Source organism: Syngnathoides biaculeatus, chromosome 6, assembly GCF_019802595.1.
Source record: "Syngnathoides biaculeatus isolate LvHL_M chromosome 6, ASM1980259v1, whole genome shotgun sequence".
Lineage (NCBI taxonomy): Eukaryota > Metazoa > Chordata > Actinopteri > Syngnathiformes > Syngnathidae > Syngnathoides > Syngnathoides biaculeatus.
The window spans coordinates 25,399,061-25,418,067 of record NC_084645.1 but is presented as its reverse complement, the minus strand read 5'-3'; the positions used below and the strand labels follow the sequence as shown (position 1 = coordinate 25,418,067).

The window sequence follows — 19,007 nt, the reverse complement described above, 5'->3', positions numbered from 1 at the left end:
AGTATCTACAGATTCATTTCAACCTAGTCAGCGCATTGTTTTAGTACTCATTCGCTTATGGATCTGAGACTCTTGAAAAAGAGTTTGGGAAGATGATGTAACCACAGTGGTCAGCTTTTTTTTACAGGACAGCAACATTATGTATTAAACAAAACTTGTGAGAAAACAACGTGGTACAGAGAGTCCTCGGTCCACAACTAAGATCCATTCCGACAGTAACGACTTAACTCGAATTTCAACTTAAGTCGGATTCCGCCGTGAAGTCAGAATTTACATCAAAATACTTTGTATAAAAAAACAAATACAGTGAAATAAACAAGATGATGTACTTAGCATAACTGCTGAGAGATGGACGGAGAAGAAGAAGGGGAGGCGGTGCTGAGCTATTGCCAAGGAACCTCGTCCTCAATCCTCTCCGTCTGGACCAGTACCAAAGAACCTCGTTTTGTGATCATTGTATCCGACAGGACAACTCAGACAACACGACGATATCATTTATGATTCTACGACAGAGGAACACTTCGATCATGCAAAATACATCCCTTGAGCATCATGTTTGTCCGCCGTCAAGTTACTGTGGCAGGTTATTTTCATGTTTGTTAAGAAAGACCGAAGACATTTTAAAAGAAAGACAGATTCTACTATTTTCAATTGGGAGTTGAGAAAATGCTTCCATTGTGATTGAAATGGAAAAACAAAGACGATACACGCACTCCTCTTAGCAAAGAGCCCCATTTTTCCGTTTTTTTTTCTCCCTATTTTGGCAATTTTCTGGTCTTTGGTAAAATATAGGATCAAACTTTGCTCTTCAATTTTGTCATGATCATAAAAAATCATCATAATAAAAATGATTTGAGTCACATACAACCGTAGTTCCTGTATTGTAACCGTGAATACAGGGAGTCCTCGGTCTACGAGTATCCGTTCCAAGAGTAGCGACTTAACTCGAATTTCGACTTAAGATGGATTCCACCATTAAAGTCAGAATTTACATCAAAATACTGTATAAAAAAAACAAAATACATTGAAATAAACCAGATGATGTACTTATTATTACTGCTGAGAAGTGGCTGGAGAAGAAGAAGGGGAGGCGGTGCTTAGCTATTGCCAAGGAACATGGTCCTCAACCGTCTCCATCTTGACAAGTATCAAAGAACCTTGTTTTGTGATCATTGGATCTGACATCGGAACGGAACCCTTCACATGCGCTAAAATTCAGGCTTTGTCTTCAATAATTGTCACCACGGTCGACCGACTGAAGCCTTGGTGATGTCGATGTCTCTCCTTTCTTCAATCTTTTTATTAATCTTGAGCTTCGTTTCCATGGCAATGGATTTTCTTTGGACTGGAGAAGCATTGCTAAAAGACACAGCTTTCTTCTTTGGGGCCAGAACGTCTAAAAAGGAGGGCGAAAAATGCGAAGATACAAACACGGACAAGCATTACCCAGACAAAATGGCGGATGGGGAACCGGTGTTGTAAAGTCCAAACGTCTTAGGTCGAGACCGTCTTAACCTGAGGACTCTCTGTATTTATTTTGATTTTCTGAGAAGTAGTCATTTTGTAGATGTAGGTTACGATCAAGAATGACGATATAATCGATGTTACTGAGAAATGTTGTCCAATCCCGTTTTAAGACAACAAGCTCCGATGAGATTTTGAAGCCTTGAAATCTGACCAGCAACGTGCTTGATTAAAACAAAAAAGCAATATGTAAAATAGTGTTTATTCTATAGAAAAACATACAACAAACAAATGCATCAAAAGGAAAAGTGAAAGCATATATTGTAACATTAACGGCCTTTCAAAGACATGCACTTTCGTTTTTTTTTTTTCATCCTGGATCTCTCACTCCCGAAGACTCCCGTTTCATTTTCATAAGCATAAACTTTCTTCTTCTGTAGCTCAGTTTTGCCAGATGCGCCACAGAAGTGCGATTCAGGCTGAGCGTGTCATCGGACCAAAAGCATGGCAGCTGGTAGCATTTCAACTCAGAAACTGTCACAAGTAATTAAAAGCTTTCAACTCCCCTCCGCCCCCCAACACTGACCTAAGCGTTGATACGCGTAGCATTAGCCGCGGATTCAGCGTTGACAGCGGATCAACCGAGGGAAGGGGGAACTCTCAGAACCAGAACTCTGACACAAAGACGTAAACGTTGATGACGTTCTGGCCCGAGTCACCCTGGACTGTCAGGTTGCGCATGGACAGCTTGAGTATCGTCGTCAGCGGGCCAATCAGCGGCTTGACCTGCCGGACGACGCCTGGACAAGCCAAAAACAAACGAAAAAGGAAAAAACGTCAATTGTTGTCGTCACGCCGCATTGTAGAGAGTAATGTTTCCTGGCCTTTGTTGAGCAAGGCACATTATTTACATTAGAAAAACATCATCATCATCATTAAAAAAAAAAAAAGTCAGAAAAAGTGAAGGTTCTCTCACATCATCATCTTTTTCTCGTTGATATGAACGGAAATGCCATTCGTCCCTTCCAAACCAACCAAGACACATGCAAAAGGTGTTTTGGGATGTTTTTTAAATAAAGAAAAACAGCATTCTGCAGTATTGTACTTTCTTTCATCCATCCATTTAGTTAGCCGCTTATCCTCACAAGGGCCGCGGGGAGTGCTGGAGCCTATCTCAGCTGTCAACAGGCAGGAGGCAGGGTAGGTACGCCCTGAACCGGTCGCCAGCCAATCGCAGGGCACATAGAGACAAACGGTCACACTAACAATCACACTAAGTGTCAATTTAGAGTGTCTAATTAGTGTTGCATGTTTTTGGGAGGTGGGAGGAAACTGGAGTGCCCAGAGAAAATCCACATAGGCACGGGGAGAACATGCAAACTCCACACAGGAAGGTCTGGAGTCCATCCTGGTCCCTCAGAACTGTGAGGCCAACGGTTTACCAACTGATCCACTGTGCCGCCGCACTTTCTTTCATTTAACTTTTTTTTTATTTGTATGTGCGTTTGTTTGGATTTGTTTGACAGCTTTGAGAATCTCTTTTGAATTCTTTTACGTGGATTAAAAAAAAAAAAGTAGCACTCACAAAGAGGATAAAGATGTAATGTTATCACTGTGAAATTGTCATCCTTTGTGGGAAAAATATCTTAATATGAGGGAAACGGCTAGAGACTGACTGTGATATTAAGCAACATAAAGTTGAATAATCTGACAAAAAGGTTATGGGAATTAAATTGTAAGCGTTTAAGAATGGGGTAACTGTTGTCATAAGAATGAAAATGGAATATGGGAAAAAAGTAAACAATTTTTCAAGAATAAAATCAGGTCTGGAAATAAAGTTTTAATATGATGGGCAAAAAGTTGAAAAAAATATTTTGAGCAAGATTTTGTTTGAGAGAACTTGTCATAATATGAGTTTCCCCCCCAAATATGAGAATCCAGGCAATCGTTTTTTTAAGTTCTTATTCATTAGAAAGATGTAAACTTGGGGAAATAAAAATGCAATGCTTGAGAATAAAGTTGTCATGTTACAATAATAAAGTCATAATATTATAAAAATGGAGTTATGAAAATAAAGTTGTCGGGTTACAAGGAAAAAAAAAAAATAATGTTTGCGCATATCGTCATGGGAAAAAAGCTGTAACACTGCTGTACATCCATCCATTTTTTTTGCCACTTATCCTCACGAGGGTCGTGGGGAGTGCTGGAGCCTATCCCAGCTGTCAACGGGCAGGAGGTGGGGTACACCCTGAACTGGTTGCCAGCCAATCGCAGGGCACATCGAGACAAACAGCCGCACTTACAAACACACCTATGGGCAATTTAGAGTCTCCAATTAATGTTGCATGTTTTTGGGATGTGGGAAGAAACCGGAGTGCCCGGAGAAAACCCACGCAGGTGCGGGGAGAACGTGCAAACTCCACACAGGGGGGTCCGGGATTGAACCCGCGACCTCAGAACTGTGAGGCCAATGCTTTACCAGCTGATCCGTCGTTCCGCCTACTGCTGCACATGTAAGAGTTGAAGTATTACAAGGATTAAATTTTAATATTTTGAGAATTAAATTTATATTTGTTTTCTGGCTTTGGTGGTAAAACTCATTTCCATGGGCCTTCAAAGAGGCTGCGTTGTTTGCGGAGGGAAGAAGTTCAGCTGCCGCGCTCAACGCATCAGTCAGAATGCTTTGTTCTGCAGTTCAAGTGTCGAGGACAAGTGTCGGCAGGGGAAGCCATCTTGATTTATTTTACTGTTCCCTGGAACGGAGTTTGGAGCGCGAGTGAGCGCAGGCAAGACTGACGTGGTTTGGACCATCCGCGCTGAAAACGGAGCTTCCAGGCAATGAGGAAAAGAGGAGGAAAGGCAGCGTGGGTGGTGTCGGGAGACTGAAAATTGGGAGGTTACCAAGAAAAATCCCTCCCGTGTAAGGACTGGGAATCGGGACCAAGTCCTCTCGCGAATTGCAAAACAAAAAAAAAAACAAAAAAACCTGCCATTAATTGGAAGGAAAATGTTTATGATCGCCTGGACAGTGGTGCCTGGAGATATGAGTCTAATTTGCTCTGTTACCACACTCATAACTCAAAACGCTCATATTGCAAATCATCTTTTGCCACTAAAATGATTGGAAATACCATTAATCCGTTCCAGGCTCGCCGCTTCAACCAACCACAAAAAAACACCACAGTTTTGAAAATGGACCCTAGAATCATGTAGTTTTATATAAATATGCAGTTCTAACGTAATGCGGTAGAGTGTAAAGAACTAAACCTTTTTATCACATTTTGTGCTTCACTTCAAAGGGCATTGTACTCCTCCTTGTGCTGGCCAACAACTGGGTTAGTAAGATGCAAAATAAGTCATTTTTCACCAAAGGTAAAGAATATATGCTAGTGAATATTGTTATACTGCCCGTCTACAGCTGTTGCTCCACGTTTTGTGTTCAAGTATCCGTCAATTCAACAGTAACAACAGCATAACGTCGACGTTACATGTTAGCACATCTATGATGGGATGCATTGTTTGCCAGCATTAAGCTAAACAGATATGTAAAAGCGAAGCTAAATGGTTGTTTTGGAGACACAATATGTAAATCTCTTTTGTTTTTTATACTTCGTTTGACAGTAAACTTCAAGTTGGAGAAGCAATAAACAGCTTGAAGCCTCGCAGTGCTCCGTCACCCCACCATCAAGCCCCCACTGTGCCCATTCATTCCTACACGATGAATACTATTCTTTTCAAATACAAGGCCCGTGGAAATATGTAAATAGTAAGTGCAATTCAAGTCCCTGGCACTTGCATTTTCCTCTTCATTTTTTTTTTTTTATCTTGACTTATTTTATCTCATTTTCTTATTCTATTACTATTTTCACAAGTCCTGAGACTGATTGTGCATATCTGGGACGTTGGGTATCAAACTTCGTGCCATATCGTGTGTAAATGTGTGTTTGTGTGACAATTACAGTCACATGTACATCCACATAGCGGCCGTGGGACTCTCCGGAACTTCCACTGACCACCCAGGCCAAACATATCTCCTCCCCGATATAAATATTTTGCATCTCAGTTGAGAAACATACTTCCTTGAACCAATGTCTATACTACTTTCCTATTTAGACAGCGCTTTGGCACCATCTTGTGGCACCTTTGGCCACTTCCGGAAGAAAAAAAAACACCAATCGGAGAGTTTTTCAGCAAATAGATGATGATACTTACGATAGAAAATTCAAAAATAAATGCTAATAGGTTAATTCACAACCAACAAATCAAAATTGGGTACTGCAGAATGTCGTAATAATACGTGACCGGCACGGCATGATATCAGAAGCCCCCCTAAACACTCTGATTCTCCTCCCTCTCCTCTTCCCGAGGGGGCACCCACCAGGGTAAATGAGTCCCATGTGTGTGTGTGTGTGACAGAGGGGAGCGGTCGCAGTCACGCGATACAGCCGCGGAGGCCCGTCTCCGGGGATCCGTCTTGAACCAAAAGAGAGCCGAAGCCAGCGTAACTGCTGTCTCGACCACTTTCTGTCACATTTCCTTTCCTGACTCGTCCTTTTTTGGGGGTAGGGGAATTCTGCGGGCGCTCGAGATTTGCATGATAAAAATACTGAAAAATGGCGTCCCAGTCGCTACCAGGGTTGCCCCCGTGTTTTGCTGTTTTGCGATGGCGTTGCCGTAGTGACGGTGGCGCGAGTGGCGCGCGACTGAGATTTTGTTATTTCCAAAGCGTCAGCACCATTCATAAAAGAAAAAAAAAGAAAGAAAATTCCACATACATGGAATAAGATACCGAATTTTCATCCAGAAAATTATTCTCAGACATACAGAATAAGCCGGTCGAGGCGTGCGACGACGTGGCCGGGAGGAGTCTCGGCGGAAAGCACACGATGCAGATCTCCGGAGCCTCATTTCTATCAAACAATATTCAAACCCAAAGTATTTGTTTTGACTGCAATGATATTTGTAAAATGCTTCGCAAGAGAAATATGGATGGTATTTGTGGTCAAAAGAGCTTCTACACCATCGTCCCCAATAACAAAACTGTAAAAATCCTTAATCAAATCAAAAGACAAACGGCGTTTGCTTGGTCTTCTTGGGAGTCACCATGTGGCAGAGAAGACAGACAACAGCGCAACACTGCAAGGAAGTAGCATGGATGCGACACGCCTGGTTAGAGCATCTGCCTCGCAGTTCTGGGGATCGGGGTTCAAATCCCAGCACCGCCTGTGTGAAGTTTCTCCCCATCGGAATCTCTGGGCACTCTGGTTTCTTCCCACATCCCCAATACATGAATTAATTGGGGACTCTAAATTGCCCCAAGGTGTGATTGTGAGTGCGATTGGTTGCTTGCTTCTATGTGCGCTGGTGTGACAGTCTGAGCGCTCCCCCGTGCTGAAAAGTCTCCTTGTGATTGTTGCGCAAGCGCGTATATTTTGTAAACTTCCGGCCAGTCTGAAACATTCCCATCCATGCTTCAACGTGTGCCATTCGACAACTTGTCGGCGAGTGTTCCTGTTCGCTATGGACGAACACAGCGAACGTACATATGCATGTATACGTTTTTATCAACTTTTGTTTTAAGGTTAGGTTCGGCTTAGGATATAACGTATGTTAGCTCCCTCTATGTAGAAGAAGGGGGAACGATGAGACCAGGGGATTTCCCAGTAAGCGGCCGTTACAAACCCAGAGTTCCCCTGTTAGTAACGCATGCGCATTCATCACAAAGAGACTTCTCAGCACGGGGGAGCGCTCATACCATCACACTGGGGTTCGAATCCCGGCCCTGGGTTTGTGGAGTTTGCATGTTCTCCTCGTGCTTGTCTGGGCTTTCTCCAGGCCCTCCGGTTTCCTCCCACATCCCCAAAACAAGCATTAATTGGGGACTCTAAATTGCCCTAAGGTGTGATTGTGAGTGCGATCGGTTGCTTGCTTCCATGTGCCCTGCGATTGGCCTCTGTGAGTCTGAGCGCTCCAGGTGCTGAAAAGTCTCCTTGTGATTAATGTGCGCGTATATTTTGTAAACTTTCAGCCAGTCTGAAACATTCCCATCCATGCTTGAACGTGTGCCATTCGACAACTTGTCGCCGAGTTTTTGGACACTCTAAATTGCCCCTAGGTGTGATTGTGAATGCTGTCTCCTAGTGCCCTGCGATTGGCTGGCGACCAGTTCAGGGTGTAACCCGGATTGGCTCCGTCACTCCAGCCACCCTTGTGAGGATAAGCGGCTTGGATAATGGATGGTAGTAGTTGGATTGCTAAGTATTTTTTGATGTGATACTTGGCATAAAAAAAAAAAGTCTAGCGGTGATATTTACATAAAAGCTATAAAAACCCTTTAAAAAAATGAATTGTTGCCAGTACGTCACACTGGCAAGCAGTTCAGAGTGTACCCCGCCTCCTGCCCAAAGATTCCTGTGTTAGGCTCCAAATAAATCTACAATTAACAAGTCTAACACATGAGACGAGTAAAAAGTGGTTATAGGTCTCCGGTCATGGTTCAACCACTCGTTCAATGGGTGGACACCACTGGCGAGCATCCGTGTGGTATAAAAAGTTGTCGGAATGCGAATGCAGCAACGGAGAATGTTTTATTGGACATTTCCTAAAACACAACCAGGATATATTTTGTACTACTGCTGTTCAGCAGACACAATTTCAAAGACGGGTAAACCTCCGCATCGTGCGCCGCTTTGGGATAGGTCAGCAGCGCAGTCGCTGGTACGCGGACAGACTGGAAGGTCGGGTTGTCCAAAGACGACCACTCCAAAGAGGAGCCGGAATATATTTATATATGTGTGCTTATATAGATATATGTGTATTTTTTTTTTCTTGCACATGCGGTGCGATATTTTCAGCTCAATTGAAAGTGAGTCAGAGTTACAGATCGCTCAAATGGCCCGTGTGTCACTTTTGGACAGGATTGCTCACTGGGGAGTGACGTCACCCGAACGTAGCCGAGCGGGGAATCGCTCGCTTCTTTTCTTGGCAGTCGCGGGCCGCGGCAGCTGAGATGATAAAACACGCATCATTATGTTTCACCGCAACTTTTGCACCGCTGCAAGTGACCTTTGGAAGAGGCCCCCAAAGACCCTCAAAGGAAGAACAAAAAATAGACTTGACAACGTAGTGATGAGGTGAAAACTTGACTTAACTGCATGGTTCAGTCCCCATCATCGCTTACACAAATATGTACTCAAAATGTATCACACCTACTGGTTTCAATGTTGGGCACACAAGTCGACTGATGACATCTCGTAAGAAAGAGATGTCACACATTATGACTTTACATCCATCCATTTTCTTTGCCGCTTATCCTCACGAGAGTCGCGGAGAGTGCTGGAGCCTATCCCAGCTGTCAACAGGCAGGAGGCGGGGCACACCCTGAACTGGTCGCCAGCCAATCGCAGGGCACATAGAGACAAACAGCCGCACTCACAATCACACCTCGGGGCAATTTAGAGTGCCCAATTAATGTTGCATGATTTTGGGATGTGGGAGGAAACCGGAGTGCCCGGAGTAAACCCACACGGGCACAGGGAGAACATGCAAACTCCACACAGGTGGGTCCGGGATCGAACCTGGGTCCTCAGAAATGTGAGGCCAACGCTTTACCAGCTGCTCCACTGTGCCGTATGACTTTACAATAATAACCAAACAATCGTAAACATACACGTGTACAATAATGCAACACTATTTTCTGAGACCCGCCTGTGTGGAGTTCTCCCCGTTGAACATTAATTGGAGACTCTAAATTGCCCATAAGTGTGATTGTGAGTGCGGCTGTTTGTCTCTTTGTGCCCTGCGATTGGCTGGCAACCAGTTCAGGGTGTACCCCGCCTCCTGCCCGTTGACAGCTGGGATAGACTCAAGCACTCCCCGTGACCCTTGTGAGGATAAGCGGCAAAGAAAATGGATGGCTGGATATATGTATATTTTTTTATATATTTATGTATATATGTGCGCGTGTGTGTATGTATATTTTTTTAGTTATTTTTTTTTTATATATACTTCAATTTCACAAAGAAGAAGAAAATTGTAAACCCCGAGCAAAAAAAAAGCTGCAATTTTGAGTTCGTCCACAAGATGCACAAGTACTGAGTGAAAAGAAAGCCATTTTCAGCATTAAAGTGAAAGTTTTAATTTTGAAAAAATAGCTTGGAAAAAAATTGACAAATTTGTGATATTACAATTATAAATTAAGCCAATTTGGGAACTTGTTAGATTTTAGTATAATTTTCATCAACAATTAAATACTCAGTGTTTGTACCACATTAACTGTTCATTGATGCACATTATAATTTGTTTTTTATCAATGCTTTTCCTCTTTTTGCAATGAGCAGGGGTGCCTAATAAATTGTGCCAGCGCTTGCAAACACAAAACACAGCAGTGTCGAAGTCGGCCGCTCACCAACTGTGCCCGAGAGGTTGGATTAACCTCGAGTATAAATCAAAGGAGAAAAGTTCTCCTGAAGAGATACTGTGAGTGATAGATCCTGTAAACGTCTACATTGAATGCGAGTATCTTGCAGCGCTATCGCTTGGTCTATCCGCTGAAGTCAGCGGACCACCCAAGAGAGGCCTTGTCTTGTTGTTAAAGGCTGCCTTGTCGGGGAGGAAAGGCCCCGGTGCTAATCTCCGTTCAGGCAGACAGGTTATTCCTTATGATCTTGGCGCTCTCTGGCGGGCCGGCCGCTTCCTTGCCGCGATTCACGCCGCAGCGACATCCACCGCGGGTCGAGTAACTGCGCCTTATCTCCAGGCCAGTCCTCGACTCCTCGTCGGAGCGGCCGCGATTTCCAGCGGCTCTCAAGTAGTCGCGTCTCACACGGGAGGCACACATTCCACCGGACGCCGCCGACTACCTGCGCCGAGACGAACTGTACACTTCCCCCTTTCATTCATCTCGCTGTCTGTTTCACTGGCTGCCAGCGCCGCCGCCGCATGGCTAACCCCCGTTTCATCTGCGCCTAGCTTACGAAACCGCACATGTACGTTCCCACTTGCATAGCAAAAACGAAGGGAATTTTGCTGTGGCTTGATAAATGTACTGTGCTGGGTATTTTTTGCCCCAAAGGAGGACAAATGCTGCATTGTCTCCTCCAAGAGTTGAAATGTCCTGCATTTGGAAAAAAAAAAAAAAAAAAAAAATTAAAAGACAGTGGTTGAGTAATGATACATACAAGCCCTTCCATTACAAATAATTACTCATGAAGAGGAGTCATTCCAGGGATGACTAACCCCGTGTTTGGCTTTGCTTAGGTTCACGCATGATGAAGAGGATGGAAATGGACTTGTCCCGTGCAAATGACCCTCCGCGCAACTTTGATGGATGGATAAAATCTAGCTGAAAGAGCGGTCGGACGGAACTTGAGAGGGACGCTGATCTCTCGATGTATGTAAGATGTTCTGGCGTAAGACACTAAACCGTCGTACATGACAGGCCGGCGCTCTCAGTTACCACTTTAGGAGCCAATCCTCAGACGCAAATAGGCTCAAAGAGCAGATTCTGAAATGAAGAACAAACACCAAAGAGTGAGTGCTAGATTTTTTGTTTGCGCCGTCATTTAACCTCTCGAGCTAACGCCTACCAGTGTGGAAGTCTCCAGAATGCTCTCGTTCCTGTTTGTGTTTTTGTCTTTCACGGGTGTCTCGGGACTCAAGTACACAAGAGAGCCCTTGCTAACCATCAGAGAGCGTTCTTCTGACTTTTTTGTTTCGACAACTCTCGCTAATTCGCTGAAGCTTTTTCCAGAGTCGCTAGTCGGCGCGCTCTTCAAAGCCTCGCGATCCGGTACACAAGTAAGAGGGGATATCGTCCTGCGCTTCCGACGAAAGACTTTGGACTATCCGCGACTCTGTGCTTCACGGAGACTTGGCTTCGTGGATGATTGCCTGACGCTGCTATCAAGCTGCCTGGCTTCAACCTCAATCGTCGTGTCGCCGCGCTAAGCTAACAAGCTTAATCCATACTCTTTTCAGAAGGCCAAAATTACAGTTAAGATCCTTTTTTGTTAATCACTTGAAAGATTCGAGAGTTTTGTGAAATACTGGATTTGTTTATTCTTTTGCCTTTCTGCCAACCTAGCGTACAGGTTAGCATACAGGTAAGTGCTCCTCCTTCGTGATTTCTGTCACATAGAGTAAAAGATCAAGGGCACAATACGGCGCATTTGTGACACAGTCCTGAGTCCCATGATGTGTGTATACCAGGTAGCCTAGTAGTCAGTCTGGGCTTGATATGCTGTCACTCGCGTCTTCAATAAATGCAGTTAGAAACATAATGTCGTCCACCTTGCCTGTGTATGAGTAACAGAGCTCAGGAATCGAATCGAGGCAGCACAACGGGTCACGTCACGTGAAAACAACCCATTGCGATAGGTATAAAAGTACTGGAGACCGACTTTATGCACTTTGAAGTGATGGAATTGGAAGTGTTAGCAGAAGAGGCAACCAAACAGGAACTGCACTAAACTTTGTGACTGAATAAACACATCAAGACGCTGATTATTGTTATGTGTATCTTAAATGTGCGCTTATACAGTATATCCAAATACAAATCTATGGGGGGCTTCTTGCCTTCTATTTTAACTTGGCGATTCAGAGCAACTGGTCCCAATGAGAGGAGGATTAGTGGGAGCTCAGGTGTGTCTGTGTGGTTGGTGAGCTACTAAGGCCCCTCAGCAGAGTTATTCTAGGGGGCCCCCTGGGGAGGTCAAGGGTGGCTAACCACTTACTGTCAATCATCCCATCATCAACTCTGTGCAAACATGCGACTAATCCACTGTTAGTATGAATAATGCCTTCCTCCACTGTTTGTCTTTCCAAGTATGACAGGCCGGGGATCTTGCCAGCGGGAATGATCTACAGACCAGAATAAATGAGTGTAGAAAAACAAGGCAATAGCAGAGTCAAACTGAAAACTGAACGCTAACAGGTAAGACTCGTGCCGAGGTCAAATGGTAAACAGACGAGATAAGAAATAACTTGGAATAAATTTGTTTTGTTTGTTTGTCTGTCCATCCATTTTTCATGACTCATGTGTCTTGGTTTTTCATAAATAAAGCAACGACTGACAATTGATTATAGGTTTTCATGGGTTTCTAGGAGGATCTGAAACATACGTATACCCCGAGATAAACTTCAATAGAAAACGGCAAACACTAAACAATCTTATGCCCTGCACAAAGGAAACGGAGCTGGTCTTTGGAAATCCGCTTCGAGGTGGATCAGCATTGCGTTCACCTGAGTGGATTTTGTGTGGTCGACTCCAAGACTGCGGTCGTCATGGGTGCCGGTAAGTGTTTTCTAAAAGCTAAAGGGCCTTTTGTCTTTGCACAGATGTCAGGGTCGTCATCCCAAAGCGACAGCGCCGGGAGAGCCGGTGATGGATGACAGGGAGCTCGGAAAGAGCGCCGCCGCCGTGCTGACATCCAACGTGCGCCTGCAGCTGACTTGTTTTAAGCAAGCGAGCGGAACAGAAAAGACCGGCAGCCAACCCAACCCTTCGAGAAGCCCCCGATTTATGTGAGCAAATAATACTGGGTACTCTTAATTGCCTCCTTTTATCCCTTTTAGAAAAAAAAAAGAAGGATCCAAAAAAAAAAAACGGATAACACGAGCTTGATTTCATGTATTTGTTCATTAATTAATGGAGCCTCAATGTCTGCGACGCTTCACAATCCCAGCAAGGCGCAGGAGATACTGGAAACGGAGCTTCCTTAAGTGGCACGTCATACGGGTCTTACGTGACCTGCACCATCTGCACAAAGTGCCAGCTCGCTAAAATCAAAGTAACATCTATTCGATTTCTTATGACGGGCAACTGGTGTCAACATGCGAGAGCTGCATCCAATAAGCATCCAACAGGGGCCCCGGACAAACGGGCCTTTCATGTGGTCGTCACTTTAAGTGCTCTAATGTTCGGCGAGACACGGAGGCCTCGCCTGGGGGAAACGGAACAATACGTCCAACCACATGAAACTAAGTGCTCAGGATTACTTCTTCGGCTTGTTTTTTTTCCTCTCTGCTCTTTCCCTCGTCCGTTGAATAGAAATCATTTTGCGTCGTAGCCAGTGCAAAACACTTGCAAATCCCCCAAAAGACAATAAAGTACATTCAATTGTGTTACGGCACTTGCAAAAAACAAAAATACGCAGTGGAACTTTTTTTTTTTTTTTTTTTGCAAAACAGGCGGTACTGTTTACAGTCATTAGCATTCTTTAAAATGCGGTGCGGCTTTGGCATTGCATTGTGGGAAAGCCGTGTTGCATTGTAGGACGCGCCAGCCGTTTTTGGGCAAGCTGTATCCACGGGGAACCTAACAAAACGTCGCACAGTGAGAGGCGGCGTATTAACAGGCAAAGAAAGGAAAGTGTTTTATGTACACGGTGAGGCCTTGTGAACACTATCACCAGCAGATTATTTTACCGTGGCTAAAAGTGGAACCTCTGTCGGCGCGTTTGACTGAAAATGAGCCCGCTAGTTAGCCGTCACTAGCTTGTATGTTGGACTTCTTCAATGGCTGCCCACACTGCATTCACAGACGCTTACTACTGACCTAAAAAAAAAACTGGATGGCTCATTGGCCACCAAAACTGCAGTTGCCATCCACCATCTTGATACTCCCAAAACAACCACGCCGACCTGTGCAGCGACGGCGATTAACAGTTTCGTGGCTGTGAGAAAACATTCCACAGGTAAGTTAAAAAGATTTACTTTGACGTGACACCGAAAGTCTGTTTGTAAAGGTTTTTTTTTTTCATTTTCTGATGAGCTTCATTCACTTGAACAAAGTTTTGTTTACGGTTGCTGTCAATCACTGTTCACTCTCTGCTTCACCTTTGTAGCCCGAAGGTTTTTTGCAAAAAAGCGATGTCAATGTTTTCTCAAACCTAATCATTGGATAAGCAAGAAAACACATTTTCTGTGAAATTTTGTATGAATTTCATAATACAGAATTCTGCTAATTGAATTTGATTTTCAAATGCAAGGAAACAAAATTTTAAATAAGTTTAAATTTTCTGCCTGAAATAGGACGTCACAGGGAAAACAAATGAACAATGTGTTTAGCATGTATTTTCAACTTATTTCCAAAAATATATCTGATGTTTTTATGACAAAAAAATGTCGAATTAAAAATCCCTCATGTTATCAGAACTGAAAAAAATGTCGACCATAACCCCACCTATAAACCGTGTGGTCCACACGTTTTGGGAGTACCAAGATGGCGGCCAACTGGCTTCAACCAATCGACATACCGCTCGATGTGTATGCGCTATCCAGTCTTTTATTTTATTTTTATTTTATTTTATTTTTTAAGATCAGTGAGGCTTACGGAGTTTGTTTGTTTTTGTACTTGTCCCTGTTTGTGTTCAACCCAAGTTAAGCATCTTTGGGTATTTTGTACTGTACAAATTATTGTTTCTACAATATTACCCAAAGTAGATTTTGCCAAACTGAACTTGACAGCAAAATTATAAACATAATTTTTGTGTAGCTATCACTCTATTTCCTTTTCCTACTTTCTTTGGAGGGCAAATTTAGAGAAAGGGAACAAAAAACAACAAAGATATCGGCAATATCTGACATATGAAGCGCATGATGTTTGCTTCGCTCAACTGACCCTTTTGCGTATCAACGCCAAGACTACAGCAGTGCATTAACCGAGATAATTTAGGCAAAAAAAAAACTGAGTATGTAAACCAAATTGTTCATAAAAACAGGTCATCAATAAACCGAGGCTCCACTGTACTTCAGCGATGATAATAACGGCGCTCAAAGGCATATCTTGAGCTAGTTAGCGCACATCTGTTTCTTCACAAATGTACAAGACCCATAGATAGTTTGTGTGCAGCCACAATAGAGCCTGAACCAGTCGCATTCTCTCAAGACAGATGTGCACGCTGACAGGCCACCCCTCCATCCATCCATCAAGGACAGGAAGGCCTTCCACTCTCCCAGGCCTGCAACTGAGCGCAGAAAGCAAAACAAACAATGTGCCCAGGGATGTGTCATCCTTGGCCTCGCAGCGGGCGGAGAGGCCGCAACTCGCCTCGGCAGATAGCAAAATAAAGGACGAGCCCGGCCTCCGCCCGCGCAACTTCCACTGCATTAAGTGCGTCTTTAATGAATTTCAAATGTGCAGTACAATAGGATGCATTATTCCCATACATATTTATATGGTGGAGGGAATATTTTTGCGAAAAGGGCAAGCCATGAACTGCATAAACTGTTACTCCGTCTTAACCGCGAGGCCCCGCGCGCCGATGCCAAATATCTGGCGAGACACAGAAACGGGCCTTTGTCTGCCCCGCTCCGCGAGCCACTATGAGGACAAGTCTCCGATGGCTCCGTGGCCATGATGACAGTTACACGATGCCGCCGGGCTGCAGTCACCGTGACGACCTGTATCACATGCACTTAAAGTCAACTCTGCTTTTCTCCCTTTTCGGTCGGCGACATGAGAGTTTGATTTAGAGAGAGTACAGTGGAATCTCAACGTGGGAACGTCCCAAAAGTGCTCCAAGCTGCGAGCCATATCGTCATGCGTGCTTCCAGGAAGTGTTGCGGCAAGTAAAGGACGGAACTAAAGTGCATTTTGTTTATTCTTTGTTTTTCTTTTTCACGGCAAACAGGTAATGTGATCAAATTGGAGCATGTACAAAAGTGTCTTATCTATCAATTACTTTACATCCTTCCCTCAATTCTATTACTTTTGTCCTCATTAGGGCCAATGACGAACTGGAGCCTATCCCAGCGGAACGTTTGCCAGCCAGTCGCGGCGCAATATCAATTTCCAGTTCATTTTAGCAACCAGATGGTAACGTAATGTAATGCAATACCGATAAAACACCATTTGGTGACAGAAACGCTCTGCATACGCCTTCCTGTTCCTCCCCCATTTTGCATCTGTCAGGCGTTGTCAACGTGGTCAACAGTTTTACTTTTTTGATTTCATTTTACAGTGGTTACCTCAACTTTACACATGGATGCTATTTAATAATGGAAAAAGGTTACTTAGAACATTGCCTGAATAGTAATACTTTAAATCGTCAATATTCCCCAAATTTTGATCCTAAAACAGGTTAAAGCCACTTCTCCTCTCATAACATCCATCCATTTTCTTTGCCGCTTATCCTCACTGGAGCCTATCCCAGCAGTCAACGGGCAGGAGGCGGGGTACACCCTGAACTGGTCGCCAGCCAATCGCAGGGCAGAACGAGACAAACAGTCGCACTCACAATCACACCTACGGGCAATTTAGAGTGTCCAATTAATGTTGCATGTTTTTGGGATGTGGGAGGAAAAACGGACTGCCCACCTGGAGAAAACCCACGGAGGCACGGGGAGAACATGCAAACTCCACACAGGCGGGGCCGGGATCGAACCCGGGTCCCCAGAACTGTGAGGCCAACGCTTTACCAGCTGATCCACCGTGCCGCCTTCTTTCATAATGTTTACCTTAACAAATGCCTTGCAGACGATTTGATTTTAAAAAAGAAAAAAAATGTATTGGGTGCGAGCGCACTGCATATGCAAATACGATCGGTTCTTCAGCGAAAATTTGCTCCTCCCCGACATACAAAGCTTTTTTCACAATGGAGTTATACACTTCAACATACTTCCTTGACACCAATGTACTTTGTTCCTATTTGACACGGCTTTTGGTCAGCGCCATCTTCGGGGGTTGCACATAAAGAACAGAACTGTGAAAATAACAAAGTCCACAGAAGTGAAAGTGTGACAAGTGATGAGTGAGCACCAAATGGAGAGAGAGTAGTACTGCTTTTAAATGATGTGTTTTATTATGATTATTATCCATCCATTTACTGAGCCGCTTATCCTCACAAGAGTCACAAGACTGCCTGAGACTACTATTACTATTATTACGCAGGTGGATGGGCTTGCGTGGGTCTTCTCCGGGCACTCTGGTTTCCTTCCACTTCCCAAAAAACATGCATTAATTGGAGACTCTAAATTGCTCGTAGGTGTGATTGTGAGTGCGGCTGATTGTCTCCGTGTGCCCTGCGATTGGCTGGCAACCAGTTCAAGGTGTACACTCTAAATTGCCCCTAGGTGTGATTGTGAGTACGGCTGTTTGTCTCCGTGTGCCCTGCGATTGGCTGGCAACCAGTTCAGGGTGTACCCCGCCTCTTGTCCGTTGGCAGCTGGGAAAGGCTCCAGCACTCCCCGCGACCCACGTGAGGATAAGCGGCAAAGAAAATGGATGGGTGGATGGATTACTCTTATTATCTTGTTTCCTATCTTGAGGTGGGAGTCGAAGGTGAGCAGCTGGTGGACAGGCATGCACCCATGGGACTTGGAAGGGTCCTCCTTCCCATGGGCTTGACACTTGTGGGAGGTGATTGGGAGGAACTGGAGCAGTTCTCAGCCAAGTGTGAAGCAGCTGGGATGAGAATCAGCACCTCCAAATCTGACACCAAGGTCCTCCATCAGAAAAAGGTGGCGTGACATCTCCAGTTTGGGCATGAGCTCCTGCTCCAAGTGGAGGAGTTCAAGTATCTTGGGAATGGAATGCAAGATCGACGGGCAGATCGGTGCAGCATCTGCAGTGATGGGGACTTTGTATCGATCCGTTGTGGGAAAGAACGAGCTAAGTTGAAAGGCAAAGCTCTCTCTTTACCGATCGATCCACATTCCTAGCTTCAACAATGGTCACGAGCTGTGGGTCATGACCGAGCGAACAAGATCCCGCATAAAAGCTGCCGAAATGAGTTTCCTCCGCAGGGTGTCCGGGCTCTTCTTTGGAGATATGGTGAGAGGTCCGGTCATCTGGAAGGGTCTCACAGATGAGCTTCTGGTCCGCCGCATTGAGAGAAGCAGGATGAGGTGGCTGGGGCATCTGATTCAAATGCCTCTCGGATGCACCCCTGGTGTGGTGTCTCACCAGAAGGAGGCCCAGGGGACCCCCAGAAGAGCTAGATTAAGTGAATGGGGAAAGGGAAGTATGGGCATCCCGACTGAAGCTACTCCCCCGCGACCCGACCTCGAATAAGCGCTAGAAGATGGATGGATATTTCCTATGCGGAAATCTCTTCGAAATCAGAACAACTCGGAAGTCTCAGACCTACCTGATTGTGTTCCACTGAAAACTCAGCCGTAAACACATACAGTACATACATTTATACAAAAGCTGTCACTCACCCACATACAGCCCGTTCTCCACGCGCTTGATTATGTCGAAGGCGTTGTCTATGTTCCCCTCCACGATGTCGAACTTGACGTCGTAGCTGCCCAAGCGGTAGGAGCTGTAAGCCGGCACCGTAGTTCTCAGGAAAACAATCTCTGCGGCCCAAAAAAATATATACCCCCCAAACCCCCCAATAAAACACTGAGAATCGAGTCTATTGCTGAAATGTCAACGAGAAAGCTCAGAAGGACTTTATGAGCAATGACAAGTCTCCCTCTCATGTTAACACACTCATAAACCGAATCCGCATGCAATTGCCAATTGCTGGCTGACACCGTAGGCCAGTGATTGCGATGGTTACTTATTTCACGCCAAGATGGCGTGTAACAAAACC

The 19,007-nt window shown here is 44.7% G+C and overlaps 1 protein-coding gene across 1 annotated transcript in view; it reads right to left on the bottom strand.

The window, feature by feature from the left end:
- Nucleotides 1-1,707: 1,707 nt before the first annotated feature.
- fbln1 (fibulin 1) overlaps nt 1,708-19,007 on the bottom strand; it is a 47,163-nt gene continuing 29,863 nt past the window's right edge. The window contains exons 16-17 of the mRNA XM_061822812.1: nt 18,628-18,768; nt 1,708-2,264 (exon numbers count right to left, since the gene is read on the bottom strand). Of these exons, the coding sequence (XP_061678796.1) occupies nt 2,125-2,264; nt 18,628-18,768 (281 nt within the window). The 3' untranslated portion in view covers nt 1,708-2,124. The remainder of the gene's footprint in view (nt 2,265-18,627; nt 18,769-19,007) is intronic.